The 19381-nt window shown below is 43.3% G+C and overlaps 2 protein-coding genes across 2 annotated transcripts in view; both read right to left on the reverse strand.

Moving 5' to 3' along the window:
• Positions 1-8706, reverse strand: part of CAPN10 (calpain 10) — a 61533-nt gene extending 52827 nt beyond the window's left edge. Inside the window, exon 1 of the mRNA XM_033959316.1 lies at positions 8500-8706. Coding sequence (XP_033815207.1) covers positions 8500-8625 — 126 coding nt within the window. The 5' untranslated portion in view covers positions 8626-8706. The remainder of the gene's footprint in view (positions 1-8499) is intronic.
• Positions 8707-15662: 6956 nt separating this feature from the next.
• Positions 15663-19381, reverse strand: part of RNPEPL1 (arginyl aminopeptidase like 1) — a 46262-nt gene continuing 42543 nt past the window's right edge. The window contains exon 11 of the mRNA XM_033958308.1: positions 15663-18611. Within this exon, the coding sequence (XP_033814199.1) occupies positions 18360-18611 (252 nt within the window). The 3' untranslated portion in view covers positions 15663-18359. The remainder of the gene's footprint in view (positions 18612-19381) is intronic.

The following is a 19381-nucleotide window of genomic DNA, read 5'->3' on the forward strand; positions in this document are numbered from 1 at the left end:
CCATTAAAGGATCCATAACAGCATTAAAATCCCCTGCCACCACTAAATTAGAAGCAGCCAGTGGTAATATTAACTGTTGCAGAGTCTTAAAAAACTCAATTTGGTTCGAATTAGGGGCATATACATTAAAAAGCGCCACAGTAGTATTGCTCATGCTCATATCTACGTGTAAATCTTCTAATGCACAACTTAAATCCTTTCAGGGAGCTATAATTCATAAACACTTGTCACCTGATAGTATAACTTTCTATCAGCTTTGTTGCATCCCTTAGTCTATTGATATTATATGGGATCCTCAGCGCCACCACTCAGAGCTCAAATAGATTTCATAGCTCTAAGCTTTATGTGCCAGCTCCTCATTGGTTCCCTTTATTTAATATCAGTCTCATACGCTTATATATTTGCTTTTGTAATGTTGTATTTTGTAATATTTTATCTTATAAATACGTTTTTTAGTAATAATAAATTATTTAAGTAAGTACTTAGCTTTGACTTGTGGTCTCTGGCTAGGGGAAACATAACACCGACATGTTTCGCTCCTTGAGCTTTATCAAGGTTTTACCCCTATAGTTTTCACCGCCAAACCTGCGACCACTCTATCCTGCAGATAGGATAGAGTGGTCGCAGGTTTGGCGGTGAAAACTATAGGGGTAAAACCTTGATAAAGCTCAAGGAGCGAAACATGTCGGTGTTATGTTTCCCCTAGCCAGAGACCACAAGTCAAAGCTAAGTACTTACTTAAATAATTTATTATTACTAAAAAACGTATTTATAAGATAAAATATTACAAAATACAACATTACAAAAGCAAATATATAAGCATATGAGACTGATATTAAATAAAGGGAACCAATGAGGAGCTGGCACATAAAGCTTAGAGCTATGAAATCTATTTGAGCTCTGAGTGGTGGCGCTGAGGATCCCATATAATATCAATAGACTAAGGGATGCAACAAAGCTGATAGAAAGTTATACTATCAGGTGACAAGTGCATATCTACGTGTAGCCATCTTCCCAATGGATCTGAAGCTATTATGTTAAATAATGCATTACACTTTTTACTTACTAGAATAGCTACCCCAGCCTTTTTACTCACAGCAGGGGCAAAGAAACAGTGCTTCACCCAATTACCTTCCAACTTTTTAGATTCTCCAGCGGACAAGTGTGTCTCTTGAAGAAAACATATATCTGCGTTCTGTTGTTTTAGGTATAATAATGTCTTTTTCCTTTTAATCGGATGATTAAGGCCATTAACATTTAATGATAGAATTTTAAAATCCATAATATTATTTTATCACAATATCAAAAAATAACCAGAAAATCACAAAACCTTTAATAACTAATATATAATCAATTTCCCCAGATTTAAAACTAAACCACCCCCCCTCCAAATTCCCTCCCTCCCACTCCCACCCACCCCTCCCAAATTGATAATGAAAACTAGGAAACGCACATATAGAATCAGGTGACGAAAAGCTCCCATCAGGCTAAATTCATAAACATCATTAATAAAATATAATAAGCTACCCAATAATATAATATAAATCAAATATTATGTGAAATCTAGTTTTTAATTTTTTTTTTCTCTTTCCCCCCTCCAACCAATAATGAAGTTTAATTATTTAAAAAACCATGTTAACAAATTATATAAAACCTAACCTAAATGAACTCAGAATCATCAAATCAATAAAAGCTCATTTCCTTATATCAATTCCATACAATTTTACAAGGTTAAAATTTCTTCAGATTAAAAAAATCCTTGCTACACTGTATGCCTATAAAAACAAGTGAATGCTAATAAAGTATTACTCCAATCTCCCAATTACCCACACTCCATTAACTACTTCATATAATTATATAATATATCATCTATAACTATATAATCTTATAATATAATAAAACCCTAAGCCGCGAATGCGCACTCCCACCTGCGTGCGCTTGTTTTCCATGCGATGTAGTCTCCTGCAGGTAGGAGTGCGCATGCACGCGAATCTCTCTCTCTTTCTCTCCCCCGAGGCGGATGTCAGCCGCGGCAGCTGTTTTCTCCTCCCATTGCCTGCCAGTCTCAACCCTGACCCCCCATCTCCATTGACTGCCCAGCCTCACACCTGGCATCCCCTCTCTCCCTTGCCTGATAGCCTCACCTGCCCCGCCTTCCTCTTCCTGCCAGTCTCAGCCGGGCTCACTCCTCCCCTCTTCCCTCCCCACTTCCCTCCCCCCTGGCAGCCCTGAACCTGCTCTCCCTTCCCCACCATTCTCCTCCTTCAGCGGCTAATCCTCCGTCGCCTCCATCACCACTCGGCACTCTTCAACAAGATGGCGGGATCGCCGGTGGATAGCAACGGGCCGGTGAGTGGCGTGGCATTGTGCCCTCGGCAGAGGACCCGATGGGCTCATGGCTGCAGCGAGAGTTGCCCGGGTCCCTCTGAACCACATTTTTAAAGTCTTCCCTGGGCATATGCCCCAGCTGCGATCAGCCTCCCAGTGCAGAGCCGATCCGGAGCCTGGCCACGTTGCGTGCTCCTTCTCCTGAGCGGTGAAATCGTGTAACAGGTTCAAATGAATTAACATCATCACGGCATGTCTTTTTTTTTCTTCTTCTTCTCCTTCTATAGAAAATAGATGGCGATCTTTTGAACAATTCTTTAGGATCTCCAGTCCAAGCAGAAGTTTTTTTCCCACACCTGGTAAATACTTGCCATTTTCTGGCCTACAGCAATGAAGTTGTGATTTTTTTTTTTGGTTCCTGGAATGTCAGACTATCTAATGACAAATACTTCCTGTTCTTTTTTTTCTTTGCACTGAGTCAAATGTTTGGAAAACTGGCCCAAACCATTTAAAACAACACAACAACTCAACAAAAAATGAAGAGAACAAAAATTGTCCAAAAAACAGAAATCTCAAAAAATAGAGAACACAAAAAAGGAAACAAGTAAAATTAAGCAACCAGACCTTATGTTTCCCAAGACATCACTTTTAATCAAATAATTATTGCCCTTTTTAAGATAAACAATTCTCTGATGGTCATCGCGTTCCCAGTGAGTTTGTTTTATCACTATCAAGGATTTGTATGAAAGAAAATTTTTTTCTTTAATATCTTTAAAAAAGCGGTGTGGCAATGGGGGCTACTTTTGCTCCTTCTGTTGCGTGCCTCTACATGAATAAGTTTGAGGAAGATTGGATTTTTTGTTCACCATTTAACAGCAAATTACACACTTGGAAGAGGTACATTGATGACACATTTGTGTTATGGACTGGATCTTTAGATGAATTCAAGTCATTTGTTATTTGGCTCAATTCTTGTAATTCCAATATTCAGTTTACTTATAATGTTTCATACACTACTATCTCTTTTTTGGATGTATCAATAACGCAATTTCCTTCTGGTTTTGAAACTACAATATTTAAGAAAAATACTGATCGCAATACTTTTCTTCATAACCAGAGTTGCCACCCAAGACACCTTCGAGATAATCTTCCATTCACACAGTTTTTAAGATTCAGGAGGATATGCAACAGTGACCATGAATTTACCAAGCATTCCAAAAGATTGGTCTCCGATCTACAAGACCGGGGTTATGATAAGCATAATCTGAAGAGATGTTATAAACGTGGGAAATATAACCATAGAGAACATTTGTTAAAGGAAAAAGATACAGATACCAATACAACAGATCCGGATATTCAGACTTGTGTTCTACAGTTTTCTAATGCCAGTCCCATGTTAACCTATGTTTTAAAGAACAATTGGAAGATTGTTCAGACTCACCCTGTGTTTTCGGATATTCCTTTAAGACCAGCTTTCAGTAGAGGACGTAACTTAAAAGAAATCATCAGACCATCGGATTCAACTATTCCTCATATTATTAGAGATATCCGGGGACATTACAAGTGTGGATCCTGCAAAAGTTGTGACATTATGCTCCAGTCTAAAACTTTCATTAATCCTCAAGATGGCAAGACTTATGATTTAAGATTCTTTAGTAATTGCAACAGTATGTATGTGATCTAAGTCATCATTTGTCCTTGCCCTAAAGTTTTATGTAGGTAAAACCAAAAGGTGCCTTAGGACACGCTTAAGTGAACACAGGTCCAACTTGAAATGCAATAAGATGGATGCTCCCATTGTCCAACATTGTCTTGATTATTAACATGACTTTTCTCATTTGAAATGTATGGTCATCGATTCTGAAATTGACAACCCTAGAGGAGGCAACAGAGATAGACTTTTAGTGCAACGAAAACAACGCTGGATCCACCGATTGAAGTCGTTGGAACCCATGGGACTTAACATCAATATAAAATGGAAAGCCTTTTTTTGAATTTCTCTTGTGAAGCCTCTCTGTTCTTTTTATGTTTCCGTTTTCTTTGTCTTTTTCTTTAGTAAATAACTATAGGGCCTCTCAATGTATGTCACTACCACTCGTTTATTTTATCAGATCAATTGTTGTTGTAATCATTTTTCTTAATGACACTACATTATGTGTCAAGTTTCATTACAACTGATACAATTACTGTAAAGATGTGTGGCTTTAAGTCTTTAGTAACATTGAATCACACAGTTTTACGTTTAATTAAAATCTGACTTGACGTTGCAGCGTGCTGTCATCATCACGTTGCAAGTATTTTGATTGGTCAGGCACATTCGGTCATGAGTTTAAAAACGCCGCCTTTCAGGGTGCCCGACACAACATTTTGTTGTGTGGGTATTAATTATGAGGCGTACATGAACTTTATATGAATTTTGCCTGATAAAGTAAGTAGTTTGTATCAACTTTAATAATGTTTGAAAGGCGCTGTCACTTGTTAAATTGTGATTTAGGTTTTGTATTAGGATTGATTGGCAAATGCGGCGAGAGTATTTAATGTTTAGGACGCTGCTGCCATTTTGACCTATCTGTGTAGTTTGCGATTGGTAGTGTACATTTCATTGAGAGTACGTTTTGATTTCAAAAGTCATCTATTTTCATTGAGTTACAATTAGGGTGTTCATTTATAATTATAACAGTATGTTTGTTATTATAGAAATGAATCAGAGCTATGTTTGCTTCGGTTCACAACAATGTTTGTGGGCTGAAGAGTGTTTTGTATCCTATTTTGATTACAGGTTCAGATAGAACAAGTATTTTCCGTCTTTATACCATGAGTAACATGTAATTTCTTAAAATATATATTAGTATTTAGTATTTTTAGAGATTTAGAACATTCATAATTATGCACTGTTTGCTCGTTTTTGCACTTTATTAGTATTCAAGTAATCATTGATTGTATGTATTTTTTTAGATTTATGTGCAATAGCTTATGGAAGCACAGCCCCTGACGAAAAATGTGAAACGGTTGGGCAGCCGTCGGGCGAGTATGATAAGTGCTTTCCGCTTTTAGACTTTTTATGCATTTTAAGCCAAACCTTTTAAAAACCACATTCCTCTTGGGATCTGGAGAAATTAGTGCTCTATATTTAAATGTCTTAAAAAAATCAAAAACAACAACCCAACACAGGCAATGCTCTGACCAGGGAGAGATAGACTTCAGGGAGGGTAGAGGGGGCAGGAGAGAGAGATGGTCTTGGGGAAGGACAGAGGGGGACAGGAAAGGGAAAGATGGCAAAAGCGGTAGGACCACTGCTGCTTTGGGGCACTGAGGGAGGAAAGGTTAGTACGTCAGGACTGCTGCTGCCTCCTCGGGTAAGTAAAGACCCTGTCGGGTGATAAATGCAAGGGTACAAAGGAAATGGTGAAAGGTGAGGTGGTGGGACTGAGATCAGTGAGAGGCAGGGTCCGGGCATGATAGAGGTGGGGCATGGGTGGGGTCAGAGTCAGGGTATAGGTAGGGCTATTCTAGCACCCGTTACTGTAACGAATGTAACGGGCTAAAACACTAGTTAATCATAATATACCTTCCAGCCATTAAGATACACATCAAATTGATATCAGGAATAAGTAGTTATACCAGAACAAAAGAAGTTATCCTGCCACTGTATCGAGCAATGGTGCGCCCACATCTGGAATACTGCGTCCAATACTGGTCGCCATACCTCAAGAAGGACATGGCAATACTCGAGAGGGTCCAGAGGAGGGCAACGAGGATGATAAAGGGTATGGAGAACCTTTCATATGCCGAACGGTTGGACAGGCTGGGGCTCTTTACCCTGGAGAAGCGGAGACTGAGAGGGGACATGATAGAAACTTATAAAATCATGAAAGGCATAGAGAAGGTGGAGAGGGACAGATTCTTTAGACTAGCAGGGACAACTAAAACAAGAGGTCATTCAGAAAAACTGAGAGGAGACAGATTCATAACGAATGCAAGGAGGTTCTTCTTCACTCAGAGGGTGGTGGACACCTGGAACGCGCTTCCCGGAGAGGTGATAGGACAGAGTACAATTCTGGGGTTCAAAAAGGGACTGGATGACTTCCTGGAAGCGAAGGGGATAGCAGGGTACAGATAGAGGTTTACCTTACAGGACATTGAGCGAATAGGGTATGGATATTTTAGGTTAGGTAGGGAACACTTTCAGGTCATGGACCTGGGGGGCCGCCGCGGGAGCGGATTGCCGGGCACGATGGACCCCTGGTCTGACCCGGCAGAGGCAACGCTTATGTTCTTATATATCTTAAAATGAACAAAGAAGTGGACGAATCAATCAAAACAAAATCATTATCCCCTTTCCTCTAGATCAGTGGTTCCCAAACCCTGTCCTGGGGGACCCCCAGGCAGTCGGGTTTTCAAGAGATCCCTAATGAATATGCATGAGAGAGATTTGCATACCTGTCGCTTCCATTATATGCAAATCTCTCTCATGCATATTCATTAGGGATCTCTTGAAAACCCGACTGCCTGGGGGTCCCCCAGGACAGGGTTTGGGAACCACTGCTCTAGATTGACTATTTGTCTACTCCATCAGTTACAGAATTCTGTTACTTATGACCATTTCATCAATGCAGAACTCTTTGATTGTATCTTTTCTGTTTTACTCTTTTTTTTTTTTTTAAAATCTCGCAACCCACAGCTGCAAGAATAGAGCAGACCCCACAGGCTCTCTAAACTGTAGTATGTGCCTGAAGGGTAGCCAGGTGTACAGTTGAGACTCTTCTAAAGAAATAAAATATGAGGTGGGGGTTATGGGGGGGAGGGACTTGACTCTTTTGAGTGTGGCACCTCAGTTGGACCTCCAAAAGGGTCCCCAAGCTCAATCTAGCACCCACAATAGGGACAAGGAGGCCACTAAACAAATCCAACAGGCCCTACCCTAAACCAGGGAAAGACTGCACAGGCTTACCAGCTCCACCTGCTGGAGACTGAGAACAGACTGATTGCAGATGGAACTGCACAGCTCACTTGTACCATTATGTCTCAGTCTCCACCTGCTGGCAGAGGAGCGTAAACCCATCTGTTCTGTGTTGCTCTGGAGGGATGCTAAAGAACTTGTAAAATTCGCAACTAAATGAAATTAATTACTTTTAATCTGCCCTGAATCTAGGCAGAACTGAATAGACACTGATGGAAGATGAAATGCAATGGGCCAGAAAGGCTATCTATTTACCCCTTAGATGAGGAAAGTAACCTTTGGCAGAGTTGATTGGATGTCCACCCCAATTAATTCCAAGTACTGTGTGAGTTGGAGATACGACTTCAACACCATGAAGCTCTGGTTTCCTGACATGTACAGCAGGTCCTCCCATAAGGAGGAACAGTCCCTAGCGAGTACATTTGAAAGTGCATATCTTGGATGAAGCTGGATGAGGAAGTAGCATGAACAGAATCCCTGGCCGATCTATGTGCTAAAGTTCGTACCTGTTGTCAGGAAGCATGGGATCAGGTGAGCTGTGAGGGGGGGGGGTGGGGGTGGAAGTGAATGTGATAATCCCCCTAGTGATAATCAGAAAAGAGGTGTCCCTTTGCTGCTTGAAGGGAGAGGTTCTCTTTCCACGGAGTGCTCTAGCACACTGCCTGACAGAAAGTCAGGGTCTGCCGCTCCCCGTCATCTTCTTTCTAGCTTTTGCTGTTATTGAGGGATGAGACTTCTCCTTTACAGCCAACTCCAGACTGTCCCTTCTACCTTGCTGCACTGTATACCTAGAAAAAAATTGCCTCCGTGTAGTAAGGGGTGGGGGTGGGAGGGAGGGAGAACCGCCCCAGGTGTCATCTTGGTGGGGCGCACCAGCACCTCTCCACCCCATGCTCACACCCTCCATTCCTCCCCCAAAGCAAGCAAGCAGCCTAGTTGCCCTCTGAAATCACTTCCTGGTTGCAGGGCCAGGAAATGACATCAGAGGGGGGGGGGGCCTCCTACCCTCGCTCGATAGGTCAGTCTTCAAATCCAGACTGAGGGCCCACATAGCATAATTCTTCTATACCGCCATAACCAAAGGCTGGACAAAGCGAACTAGAAATGGTTAAAAATCCATAGGCTCAAAGCAGAGTCAAAGAGCGCTGACCTAAGATTGTAAGCTCTTGGGAGCAGGGACTTCAAGCGCTATAGAAATGCCCCGGACCCACCTGCGGTCGGAGCCAGGCCACGTCCCCGCCGAGCTGCGCTAGAGGACCGGCCGGGTGGCGGGAGAGCGAGGCGCTGTTGGCCGGGAAATCCGGATCTCGGAAGAGGCGCTTGGCGGGGGATGGCATGGCTCGCGCGAGGCCGGCCCCGCCCCGTGACGTCACCAGAACGCGACAGGTGGCGGCGCGCGGCTGAGCTGCACAACGAACAACCTCGCGTGTGTCACAGACCAAACGGATTTTAGGGCGGGGGGGTGGAGCACAGGAGGCACCTGCTTAACAGAAAGCCTGACACGAAAACATATGAAGCCCACCCACAGCATTAAGAAGCCTTCCCAAACTATTGCTGCTATAAAGTAGATTGGCCTGAAGTCCGCCCACAAGTCTAATCGCCTGTGATATATAATCGGGCATGCTTATGTCATTTGGAAACTCAAAAAGGATGTCCAGAAAGATCAGACGGAATCTCAGCATTTATTACAGGGAAATCTTATCTGTCAGTAAGCCAGGATATAAACATCACACTTACCCTATAAAACTACATTAGCCTCTGTGGCACCTGCTGAAAGCTTGATGTTGAAAATGTGAACCAAAGCAGCAGGAGAAAATAGCACTTTCAGAGAGGTAGAATGAGTGAAAACTGGTAACAGAAAATAACATACAGGGCAGGAATACAGATTGTATTGAGGGGGATGCTGGTAGCCACATAAACCTAAGACCCATGACAGTAGAAGGAATACAATCAATCAAATATGAGAGCTCAGAGGTGTTCTGGCAGCAATACTAATGGATCTGTTTCAAATGGTTCCAGAGGAGCAGAGATGGTAGAGACAGGCAGCTTGGTTTGTAATTTAATGGCATCTGCACTGACCTCATTTAGTTCAGCATCTTGCTTTCCTTATGATTCAGGACAACATGGTTATACTAGAAAATGTCACAGCTGATCAGTTTCTCTAACCATACACATAAAGAATTAGATCCTGGGAGACTATTGCATTTTGTACATAGTGTACCAGGTGTTCTCTGTAGACAGCAAGGGAATGCAGCCACACTTGTTGGTGAAGTCCACTGACTGAGCCTATGTGCCGGTGCTCTCCCCTAGGTAAGCTTTATGCTTTCTGGGTATGTGCAGGAGTCAGTACTTTAGTAGGAAAAAATTGAAGATAAGGATAATATGTAACCAGTGCTCAAAGTTCACTAACTCTTCTGGCAGAAGTTAGAGCTGTAAAAAAAACTGTTTTCCAAGTAAAAGAAAGTGAAGCAGATCCCAATGGTGTAAAGGGGGTCTTGCATTAAGACATCCAAAACCAAATTCAGGTCCCACGCTGGAGGGGGATCATGGATGGGAGGTTTGAGATTATGAAGACCTCTGCGAAATCTGGAGATGAGTGGATATGTGAGAGAGGCTTACCATCCACAGGAATATGAAAAGCTGAGATAGCTGCCAAATGATATCGAACTGAGTTAGATTTAAGACCAGACACATGCAGGAGATACGACAAAATGTGTTCCGTTGGACAGTTTATAGGATTTTGATGGTGATTTTGAGACCAGATGGAAAACTGTTTCCATTTAGAGTGATAGGACTTTCTAATAGAAGGCCGTCTTGCTGCTAGAGGAATGAGCTTTCAATTTCCAAGCTGTCAAACAGACTGTGAAGGTTGGGGTGAAATAACTGGCCCTGCTGTTGACAGATGGTCGCTGAGAGAAATTGGGGGAGCATCAGGAGTGAATACCAGATTTGACGGGGCCAATGAAAAGCAATGAGGATAATGTGAGTCTTGTCCATAGCAACCTTCTGAAGTACCTTGGATATTAGAGGGAATGGAGGAAAAGTGTAGAGAATGTCATGGCCCCAATGTATGGAGAAAGCATTCTGTGTAATTGCTCGAGAAGTTGGGCGCTGACAGCAAACATTTTGCAAATGGCATTGTCCTGGGAAGCAAAGAGAGTCATTATGGGAGTTCCCCCAATGAAGAAATATCTGATGCAAAATGGCAGGGTCGAGGGTCTACTCGTGGGGGGTCGAGTTTCCTGCTGAAGGAATCTGCAAGGATGTTGTGTTCTCCATCAATACCAGGAGAAATTCCATTTTTTCAGTTGTTGCTCCTTCCCTTTGGAACTCGATGCCTAATTCCTTAAAAGAGACAACATCTATGGAGAAATTCAAATCCTTCCTTAAAACGTTTCTTTTTAAAGTTGCTTTCCAAGTTTGACTGTCCTTTAAGGATTTTATAAACTTAATTTCAGTTCACTTCAGTTTGTCACCCTGCCCTTTTGTATTTTTCTGTGTTTCTCTTTTCTTTATTTATATTGTAGTTCTCCCTTTTCCTCTTGTTTCAGTATGTCCTTTTGTCTTTATTTGTCTGTTGTCTTAATTGATGATGTCAGGGTTTTTTCTTTTTGTTACTATTTGTTCCCCCTTGATTTAATTGTACAACCACCTTGAAATATTTGATAAGGCGGTATAACAAATTTTTAATAAACTTGGAAATGCCCTGCTCCAAAAGTTTATGCAGGATAGTGCTTCTCTCCTTCAGACTTCTTTTCGGGTTCCTCCTGTTCTGGAAGCACAACATGGTTCAACTTATGTTCAACAGGTTGCCCCAGAAGAACCTCTCCTCAAGTCCAGTGGTACCATCTCTTCTAGCAATGTGGGGTCCAGGTACACCTATCTGCTCTCCTCCGATGCAGGAACCACATTCTCCTCCACCCTAGTCAGAGCCAGACATCCTACCAGTCACTGATCCTCAGCCGAGGTAGCCTAGTCCCACAGAAAAGAGTACTCCGTTGCAAAGTTTTTACAGAAAGTTTCTTCTTGCCATTCTAATGGGTAGCAAAGATTTTCAAGCTGTTCTACAGTCTTGTAAAACTCCAGTGAAAGGGTTTGTCGCCTTACCATCAAGTTCTGCAGGATCTGCAACTAGCAAATTGGTAAAAAAAAACAACAACACACTTTTTCACTGTCTACAGTGCCCAAGCGCTTAGAGCTCAAATATAAAGTTCACAAGGCTCCTGGTCATGATATTCAACAACTTCTTCACCAATCGATGGTATCGGAGTCGGCTATCAAGAAAGCTAAAATCTCAAAAAGCCCCCCCCCCCCCCCCCCCCCGAGTAAAGACCTCAAAAGGCACCCCTGAGTAAGAACCTACGCCCCCTTGATTTCATGGGTCACAAGGTTTACCAGGGTTCTATGCTTTCTTCAAAAATAATTGCCCATCAACTGCAAATTCTACATTTTCAACACTATTTTGCAGCAGTTGGGAGTCCACATCTCTTGAAACTTTCCCAAATCTTCTTGTCGCCCTTCAAGAATTGACTTATCTCATCAAAACCAATTACAATGCCTATGATATGACATCTAGAACTGCAGCCATAGCTAAAACATCTAGATGCTCAGCATGGTTGCGAGTGTCTGATCTCCAGAAGACCTGCATGAAAGACTAGCAGATGCTCCCTACTTGGGTGGTAGTCTTTTTGGTGAAAAGGTCAAAGCAACAGTTTCACAGCTGAAAGAAGATTCTTTAACTAGTAGGAAATGCTCAGTGCATCCTTTGCAGCAGTCTCACCAGTTTTAACGGTCCTCATCTTCTTTCACTTACTGAAGGCTTTATCATCAGCAGTTTTTCCAGCAATATTACCACGACGTAGATTTGCTCTATATAACCGACCGACCTATTCTACAAAGAACCCAATCATTTTCCTCCTTCCTACCTAAACAGTGTTCAAGAGATAGAAAGCAGCCATCTATGCCTCAGCTTAAAGCTATAAATCCTTCGTCTGGATTTTGACCTTTTACCAGTGCTAACTAATTTCCTTTCAGCTTGGCAGGCTATCACATCGGACCAATTGGTTCTCACCATCATTGCCCAGGGTTCTTTTCTCAACTTCCTTCCCAACGTAACTCCTCAACCTCCTCCACCTTCTGCGGTACCTTAGCACATTCCACAACTTGTGGCAAAAGTCTCTCGTCTACTAAACAACGCCATCGAGGAGGTGCCTCCAGTTCAACAAACCCATGGATTTTATTCCCATTTCTTCCTCATTCCCCAAAAGACTCAAGGTCTATGACCAATTCTAGACCCTAGACCTCTCAATGCCTGCCTCAAAAACTAAACATTCCAGATGATATCTTTTCTAACTATCCTCCTTTTGAAGCAATACGATTGGTTAGCCACCCTACTCACATTTACATTCATCCTTCTCACTGGCATTTCCTGAGGTTCAAATTCCTGACTCAGTATTTCCAGTACAAGGTGCTACCTTTTGGCCTTTCGTCAGCACCAAGAGTTTTCATGAAGTGCCTGGCTGTGGTAGCAGCACATCTGCGAAAACACCACCACATGGTCTTTCTGTTCTTAGATGATTGGCTCCTGATAGCTCATTCCAAGGACCAGTTACTTCTAACCATCCATACCACAGTTCAAACCCTTCAGTCTCTAGGGTTCATCATCAATTATCAAAAGTCTAACCTCACTCCAACTCGCTCTCTTACGTTCATCGAAGCACTCCTAAATACGGAAGCTACAAGATAGAGAATGACATGGGGAAAAATTATGTTCCTGTCACTGCCCCATCCCCGGACCACATTCCCTTCACCACCCTATCCCCGTAGCATCCATACAAGCCTCAGTACTGCAATATTTAGCTTATTCCTTCCTTATAAATCAAAGTTCTGGCTGCTGAACTAGAGAAAGAGATGTTCAGCTGGCAGGGCTTTGTTTATACATTTTTATCCTCACAACTAATATACTACTTTATCCTAAGCAAAAAAAAAAAAAATATATATATATATAAATTTTTTTTTCTACCTTTGTTGTCTGGTTTCTGCTTTCCTCATCTGCTCATTCAATTCCTTCCATCCACTATCTCTCTTCTCTCAGCGACTTCCATTTGCTTTGTTACTGTGCCTCTCCCTTCACCCACCCCCTCAATTGGTCTGGCATCCATCTTCTTCCCTCCGCTCCCCCCCAGTCTGGCATCTCTGTCTTCTCCCCAATCTGTCTTCCCCATTTCCCTTCCAGCGTCTTCTGCCTTGTTCCCATGCCCACAGTGAGCACTCCCTCCGCCATGGGTAACAGCCACCGTGTCATTCTCTAATTGATGTGTCTAAGTGATGGGACTACTAATAAATTTTGATCAGAGGATCAAAGGGTGCATGGTGAAGAGCAGAAAGAGAAATTCATTTGGGGGGGGGGGGGGGAAGGAATAGGCTCCGGTTCTAATAAAATAAGAGAAGGCCCCATTTCTGTTTACACTTTTAATAGATTTAGTCTCCACCAAAGGAAAGGACCGCGAGGCCAAGACTGAGCCCATGGGAGCCTTTCCTGCTGCATCCATTGAAGTAGAAGCTGCTGCCACTTTAGAAGTTGCGCTCCGGGATAACAAAGACGCCGGTGGAGGGGAGGGTGTCAAATTTCTGTCCAACATTGGGAGCTGTTTCTTTTTTCCCCCCTGTTGATATTACCGGTTTTCTCTTTTCTAGCAGCATCAGCATGCGTTGGCTTCCCTCCTCTTGCAGTGCCGAGGAGGAAGTTAGCGGGAGGAGGGAGCTAGCGGTGGTGTTAGCGGCTGACTTGCCTGAGGTAAAGTTCTGGCGCCTCGTAAATGCGAGCCGCCATCCATCGTGGCTTGAAGAACTAGTCAGAAAAATACTTTGTGGTCCTAGCGCCCGGTAGTTTAAAATACCAGCGCTGCTACTGAAACAAATTTGTAGGCTGAAAAAGCTGACTTCTGCAAAAGCGGGTTCCTCAGTCCAATTTTCCTTTTTTTTTTTTTAAGCTACCGCTTGGCTATGACCAAGGCAGGATTAATTCATCGAGGGCCCCTAGGCACACAAGTACACTGGGTCCTCTGCCCCGCCCTACCCCACCATGCGCCCAGGCGGAAACAGGAAGCTGCGTCAGAGGGAAGCTTTGGACAAGCAGCACTGCTTGCACAATTACAGTTCCCGTTGCCTTTCTTACCTGCGTTGCTTGCTTGTTGGCAATCAATGCTGGAGGGGCCAATTGCTGTTTGGAAAAAACAATGTTGATGCCCTCCTGACCATTTCGGGCCCTAGGCATGTGCCTAGTTGGCCTATTGGTTAATCCTGCCCTGGCTATGACTCACTGTATCGAGTGAAGCCGATGTTGTCATCCTTTGATTTCCACACTGTAGTACAGGCTATGGTCTTATCGAAGCTTGACTATTGCAGTGCCCTATACCTGGGAGTGCGCAAAGTGCAGCAGCCAGATTGATTACAGGATCATCAAAATATGCCCATATTACACCTTGGTTTCAGAAATTGCACTGGCTGCCCGTAGCATTTAGCGTACAGTATAAGATTGCAATGATTTATCATCAATTTTTGAATGGTACAACCCCAGAATACTTTAAGAGTAAGATGACTACTTAGTAGCCTAAAAGATTGTTGTGTTCTGAAAATTCTGGTTTGTTAAAGGCCAATGTTAATCTGAAATATGTTGAAACTTGTGCAATGACCTTCTGTTGTGCGGGGGTGAATTCACTGGTAGGGCAATTGAGAAAATGCTTTTTTTATAGGGTCTGATTTGTCCTGTTAGAGAAATCACTCTGCATTTAAATTTTGTAAACTGCCTAGGAATTAGACAGCATAGAAACTTTAAAAATAAACTAAATAAATATTTGTTGTTGTTCTTTTTCAAAAATTATATTTGACAGAAGAAACTTAGGGGAGAGCTATGGTCATGTCAGGAGCGGTTAGAAAAAAAATTTGCATCCGAGGGGAGTACTGATGCCTGCATATGCCCGGTAAGCATAAAGCTTACTTAGCTAGGGGGGAGCACCGGCACATAGGCTCAGACAGCGGACTTCACCAACAAATGTGCCTGCATAGCCCCTGCTTGTCTTCGGAAAATGCCTGGACATCAGGGAGGAAGCCTGAGCTAAGCAGGTGGTGATGGTGGGGGGAGGGGGTTGCTTGGGCTAACTGAAGAGGATGCTTAGGTACAAGGGTAGAGTGCAGTATTTCTTCAGGAAAGGCAGACCTGGCATACCATTCTTTCCTCTGTTTAGAACTGAGGCACAGAGGCCACAGGGTCAGTGACCATGCTTGAATAGGACATACATATAGCACTCCTGCTAGAAGGAGAAGTATACATTTGTTCAACACAACATCTGAATGAGACAGAAGAGAGCAAACAGCACTTCACACTTTCTGTTTTATTCATACAGCTAAATCAATGACATCCTAAGACTCCAACAGATTTAAAATTCCCCACGAGGGGAGAATACATTCTCCTGCTGCATAAACAACATTAGTAAAGAGCAGCCTGGGATAGCACAAGACAAGATAGTGCTACAAAATGGAGGCCTGGGACTCCATGTGCCAATATAGTGCTATAAAAGAGAGGTCCGGGATGGTCCATGACATGATAATAGTTAAAAAAAAAAAAAAAAAAGAACAGGCCTGAAGACTTTGCATGATACTATAGTGCTACAAAAGGGAGGTCTGAGACTCTGCTTAACACTATAGTGCTATAAAAGGGAGGCCTGAGACTATATAACACTTTAGTGCTCTAATAGAGAGGTCAGGACTTCATATGATATTGTAGTGCTACAAACGGGAGACCTGAGACACTACAGTGATATAAAAGGGAGCTCATAAGATTTTGTAATGCAACAAAATGGGGGCCAGGGAATCCACATGACAAAGTGGTTTAGGAGTTCTTGGCCAGTAGCTTACAATCTTAAATGCAAATTAAAATATATCAAAATGCGAAGCCTAATATAGCATTTGTGTACATCCACACACACAATACTGAGCTTTTTTTCTTTGCCTGAGATGATTACTGCTGCAAACGGCCTATTGTGTGTGTGGCTTCAGTTTTAAGGCAAATGGAGAATGATTTTTAAAAAGTGAATGCATCTGACCACCCCACTCCATACCACGAGTCCTAGACCACCCTTTAGCCCACCCACTGTCTCACTACCTACAGCAACAAACAAAGTGCACAGGAAAGACAATGCCAGGCACATTTCAGAGAAGTGCATAGGGGCTGTTTTGGCTTCACATGAGAGCAGTGAGACTCTCACCACCCTCATCAAAAGGTACACAGTAATTCAGGAGACCTGTAAGTCATTCTCGTGCCACATATCAGAACTCATGAACAAGGGTTCATGCCAAGGGTTACTGGTACCCTGTGAGCACAGTGTGATTGAAAACAGCACAGCAGAACTGTTGTAGCATTGTGATGCAGTCACTTGGCACAAGAGTGGGCCCAGCCACGTTTTGGGACATCCACTAGATTGCATGCTCCTACAAGTCAGTCTGCCTGGGGGGGTTTCTTCCATTGCGGAGACTGCTTGCCATCACTGGAGCACTTAAAGCTGCTAACATTTGTAACCAGGAAAGGCTCGGATAGATGCCAGTCAGTTAAGGCCACAAGAAAGAGTTCCCTTGCCCTCTGCAAGGAGGATGGTGAGCTACAGAAAAGCCAGTAGTACAAGCCACAATATTAGTTCTTAGCCCCTTCAGGCCAAATGTACTAAACAGCGTAACATTGTGCAAAGGCTGCTCTGCATGCTGAACAGGCAAACTCGCACATGGTGTTTGCACGGTTTCCCTGTCAGCATACAAAATTCAATCATCTGCTTTGCAAACAGCTATTTTTCACATGTAGTTTTACAAAAGCAAATTATGAATTAAATTGCTTTGATGCAAAATTATGCAAAGTAGCCCATTAACCTGAGCAGGTAGTAAAACTATACATGAATATAACTTTGCAAATATGATTTCACAAAAACTAATTACATCTCATCTGAAAAAAAATCTTGTAACAAACCTACAGGCACTATACTTCTACCAGGCTTATTTGCAGGAAATCCTGCTAGAAATATAGTGTGTGCAAAAACCCCCTAAATAGCGCTTCAGTACTTCAGCCTCCCAAGGTGGAGGCCGTTAGCACTGTAGCAGTTGGAGTGCATGTTTTCGCTTTGTCTGCTTCATGTTACCTGTCCCTGCACGGCTGTTTACAGCCAGCTTCCTCACCCTCCTCAAAATGCCGTGTGACGTCACATCCAGGACTCCACGGTGGCGAGTTATCGTATCAGCTGGTCCTGGTAGGTAAAGCATGAATTCAGCAGGCCCAGTTGTAATAGGGAAAGGAAGACAAAAAATAAGGGACATTGAGCTAGGGTTTGGTAGCTTTTTGTCATTATTAAAAACCATATACAAAAATCTGCACACTGTTTCAAGCATGAAACATTCTGCCCAGAATTTAACAGTTCAATGCTGGGTCTGTTCCACTGAGTCCTTAATACAGAGAGAGAAATCTTTTTATTTCATGAGTTCAACTCTTGCTTAATGTACGAGTCTCTACTGTTTCTTTTGATTTAGGACTTAGCAGGCTCTTACTCCACTGCTCATTGCCTACAGCCTGGACTGGCCAGGGGTACTTTCATTCACCAGCCTTTGCAGAATGACATTTTTGGGGTTCAGTACTTTGTATAGTGTGAACCTGTTTCTGGTGACCTCTCTTGGTTCTAAAAGACAGAGAAATACTTTTCATCCACAGTATTCATCACATATGCACTCTCTCCACCCGAGGAAAAAAATCTGGATGCCTCTAACTTTTGTTTTTATTCAGGATACGACTTTACCCTCTATCCCACACAATGCTCCCCATTTAGGGTTCCAGATGCCAGCAAAATTCCTAAGCGGGAAGCTGGAGAGCTGTGGATGCCTGTTGCCTCCCAGGTTCCAACTCATCCTCAAGTAGCAGGTACACATTCACATGTAGGCACACAGCTCCAGAGAAGCTCCCTCTTATGAGCGTGCAATCCAACAGGGTTAAGGCCTGGAAATGACTGCCTGTTCTTTTCTAATTCACCTTGGCTGTCTATGCCGAAACATTTACATCCCTGAGAGATATGGCCCCTTGAGTGGGCTCTGCTGGTGTGGTCAGTGCGACCATGGCAGGGTCTGTGGAGGAAAGGGCAGAATTCACTCCTTGCAGCAGAATCTGTTGGATGGTTTTCCGTAGGTTGGGGTGCAGCTGATTCTGAGTCTGATAAAAAACCTCCACCGCAAATGGGTTCAAAGAGCTGGCACAGAGGTCCTCATACAGGGGAACTGTGTACATCCGGGACATCTGAGGAAACAAGACAGCATGAGAGAAATAACCAGGAAAGATGCCCAGCTACACATCTTTGTAAAATATCTGTGTTGCTGATGCCTCACCCATCCGGGGATGGATGGGCTGGGACATGATATACCACTTTTGCTACAATCAAAGCAGTTTACATATTACAAATGTATATAACAAGTATTTTTAACTGTACCTGGGGCAAAGGAAGCTTAAGCAACTTGCCCAGGGTCACAAGGAGCCACTCATCTGCTCCAGGCTTTCTACACTCCCAGCCTCAGCCCTATTGAGCAGCACAGTATCAGGGTGCTATTTTGGGAAAAGGTCAGCAGGATTCCCAACTCTATCCCCTCTGCAAAATGAGGTGTTTAGTGGTGAGTTCAGAATCACTTCTGGGACAGGGGATCAGGTATATGGTGGCACTCTCCTTCATGGCAGTGGGGAAGCTTGCCCGTCTCTCCTGCAGGGAAGGAAGGCACAGGTCCCAGAAGTGATAGCCTACTACTACTTCTTATTTCTAGAGCACTGTTAGACACCTATGCATGCAATTGTAAAAGGAATGATGGCTACTGTACTTGGGCGTCTCTGGGGGGGGGGGGAGTCTAGGATGATTCACTGCAGTTGTTTCAGTGCGATGAAACTGATTCAACGTTTGGGGGGGGGAAGCTTCTCCACACCCCTACAAATTATACTGCGATTACCCCTTCCCCCCCACGAATTAGACCTCCAAATATGTCCTCCAGTGACCTGTGCAAGAGTCAGCCCCAGAGCAGCAG

The sequence above is a fragment of the Geotrypetes seraphini genome, chromosome 9 (genome assembly GCF_902459505.1).
Source record: "Geotrypetes seraphini chromosome 9, aGeoSer1.1, whole genome shotgun sequence".
NCBI classification, from domain to species: domain Eukaryota; kingdom Metazoa; phylum Chordata; class Amphibia; order Gymnophiona; family Dermophiidae; genus Geotrypetes; species Geotrypetes seraphini.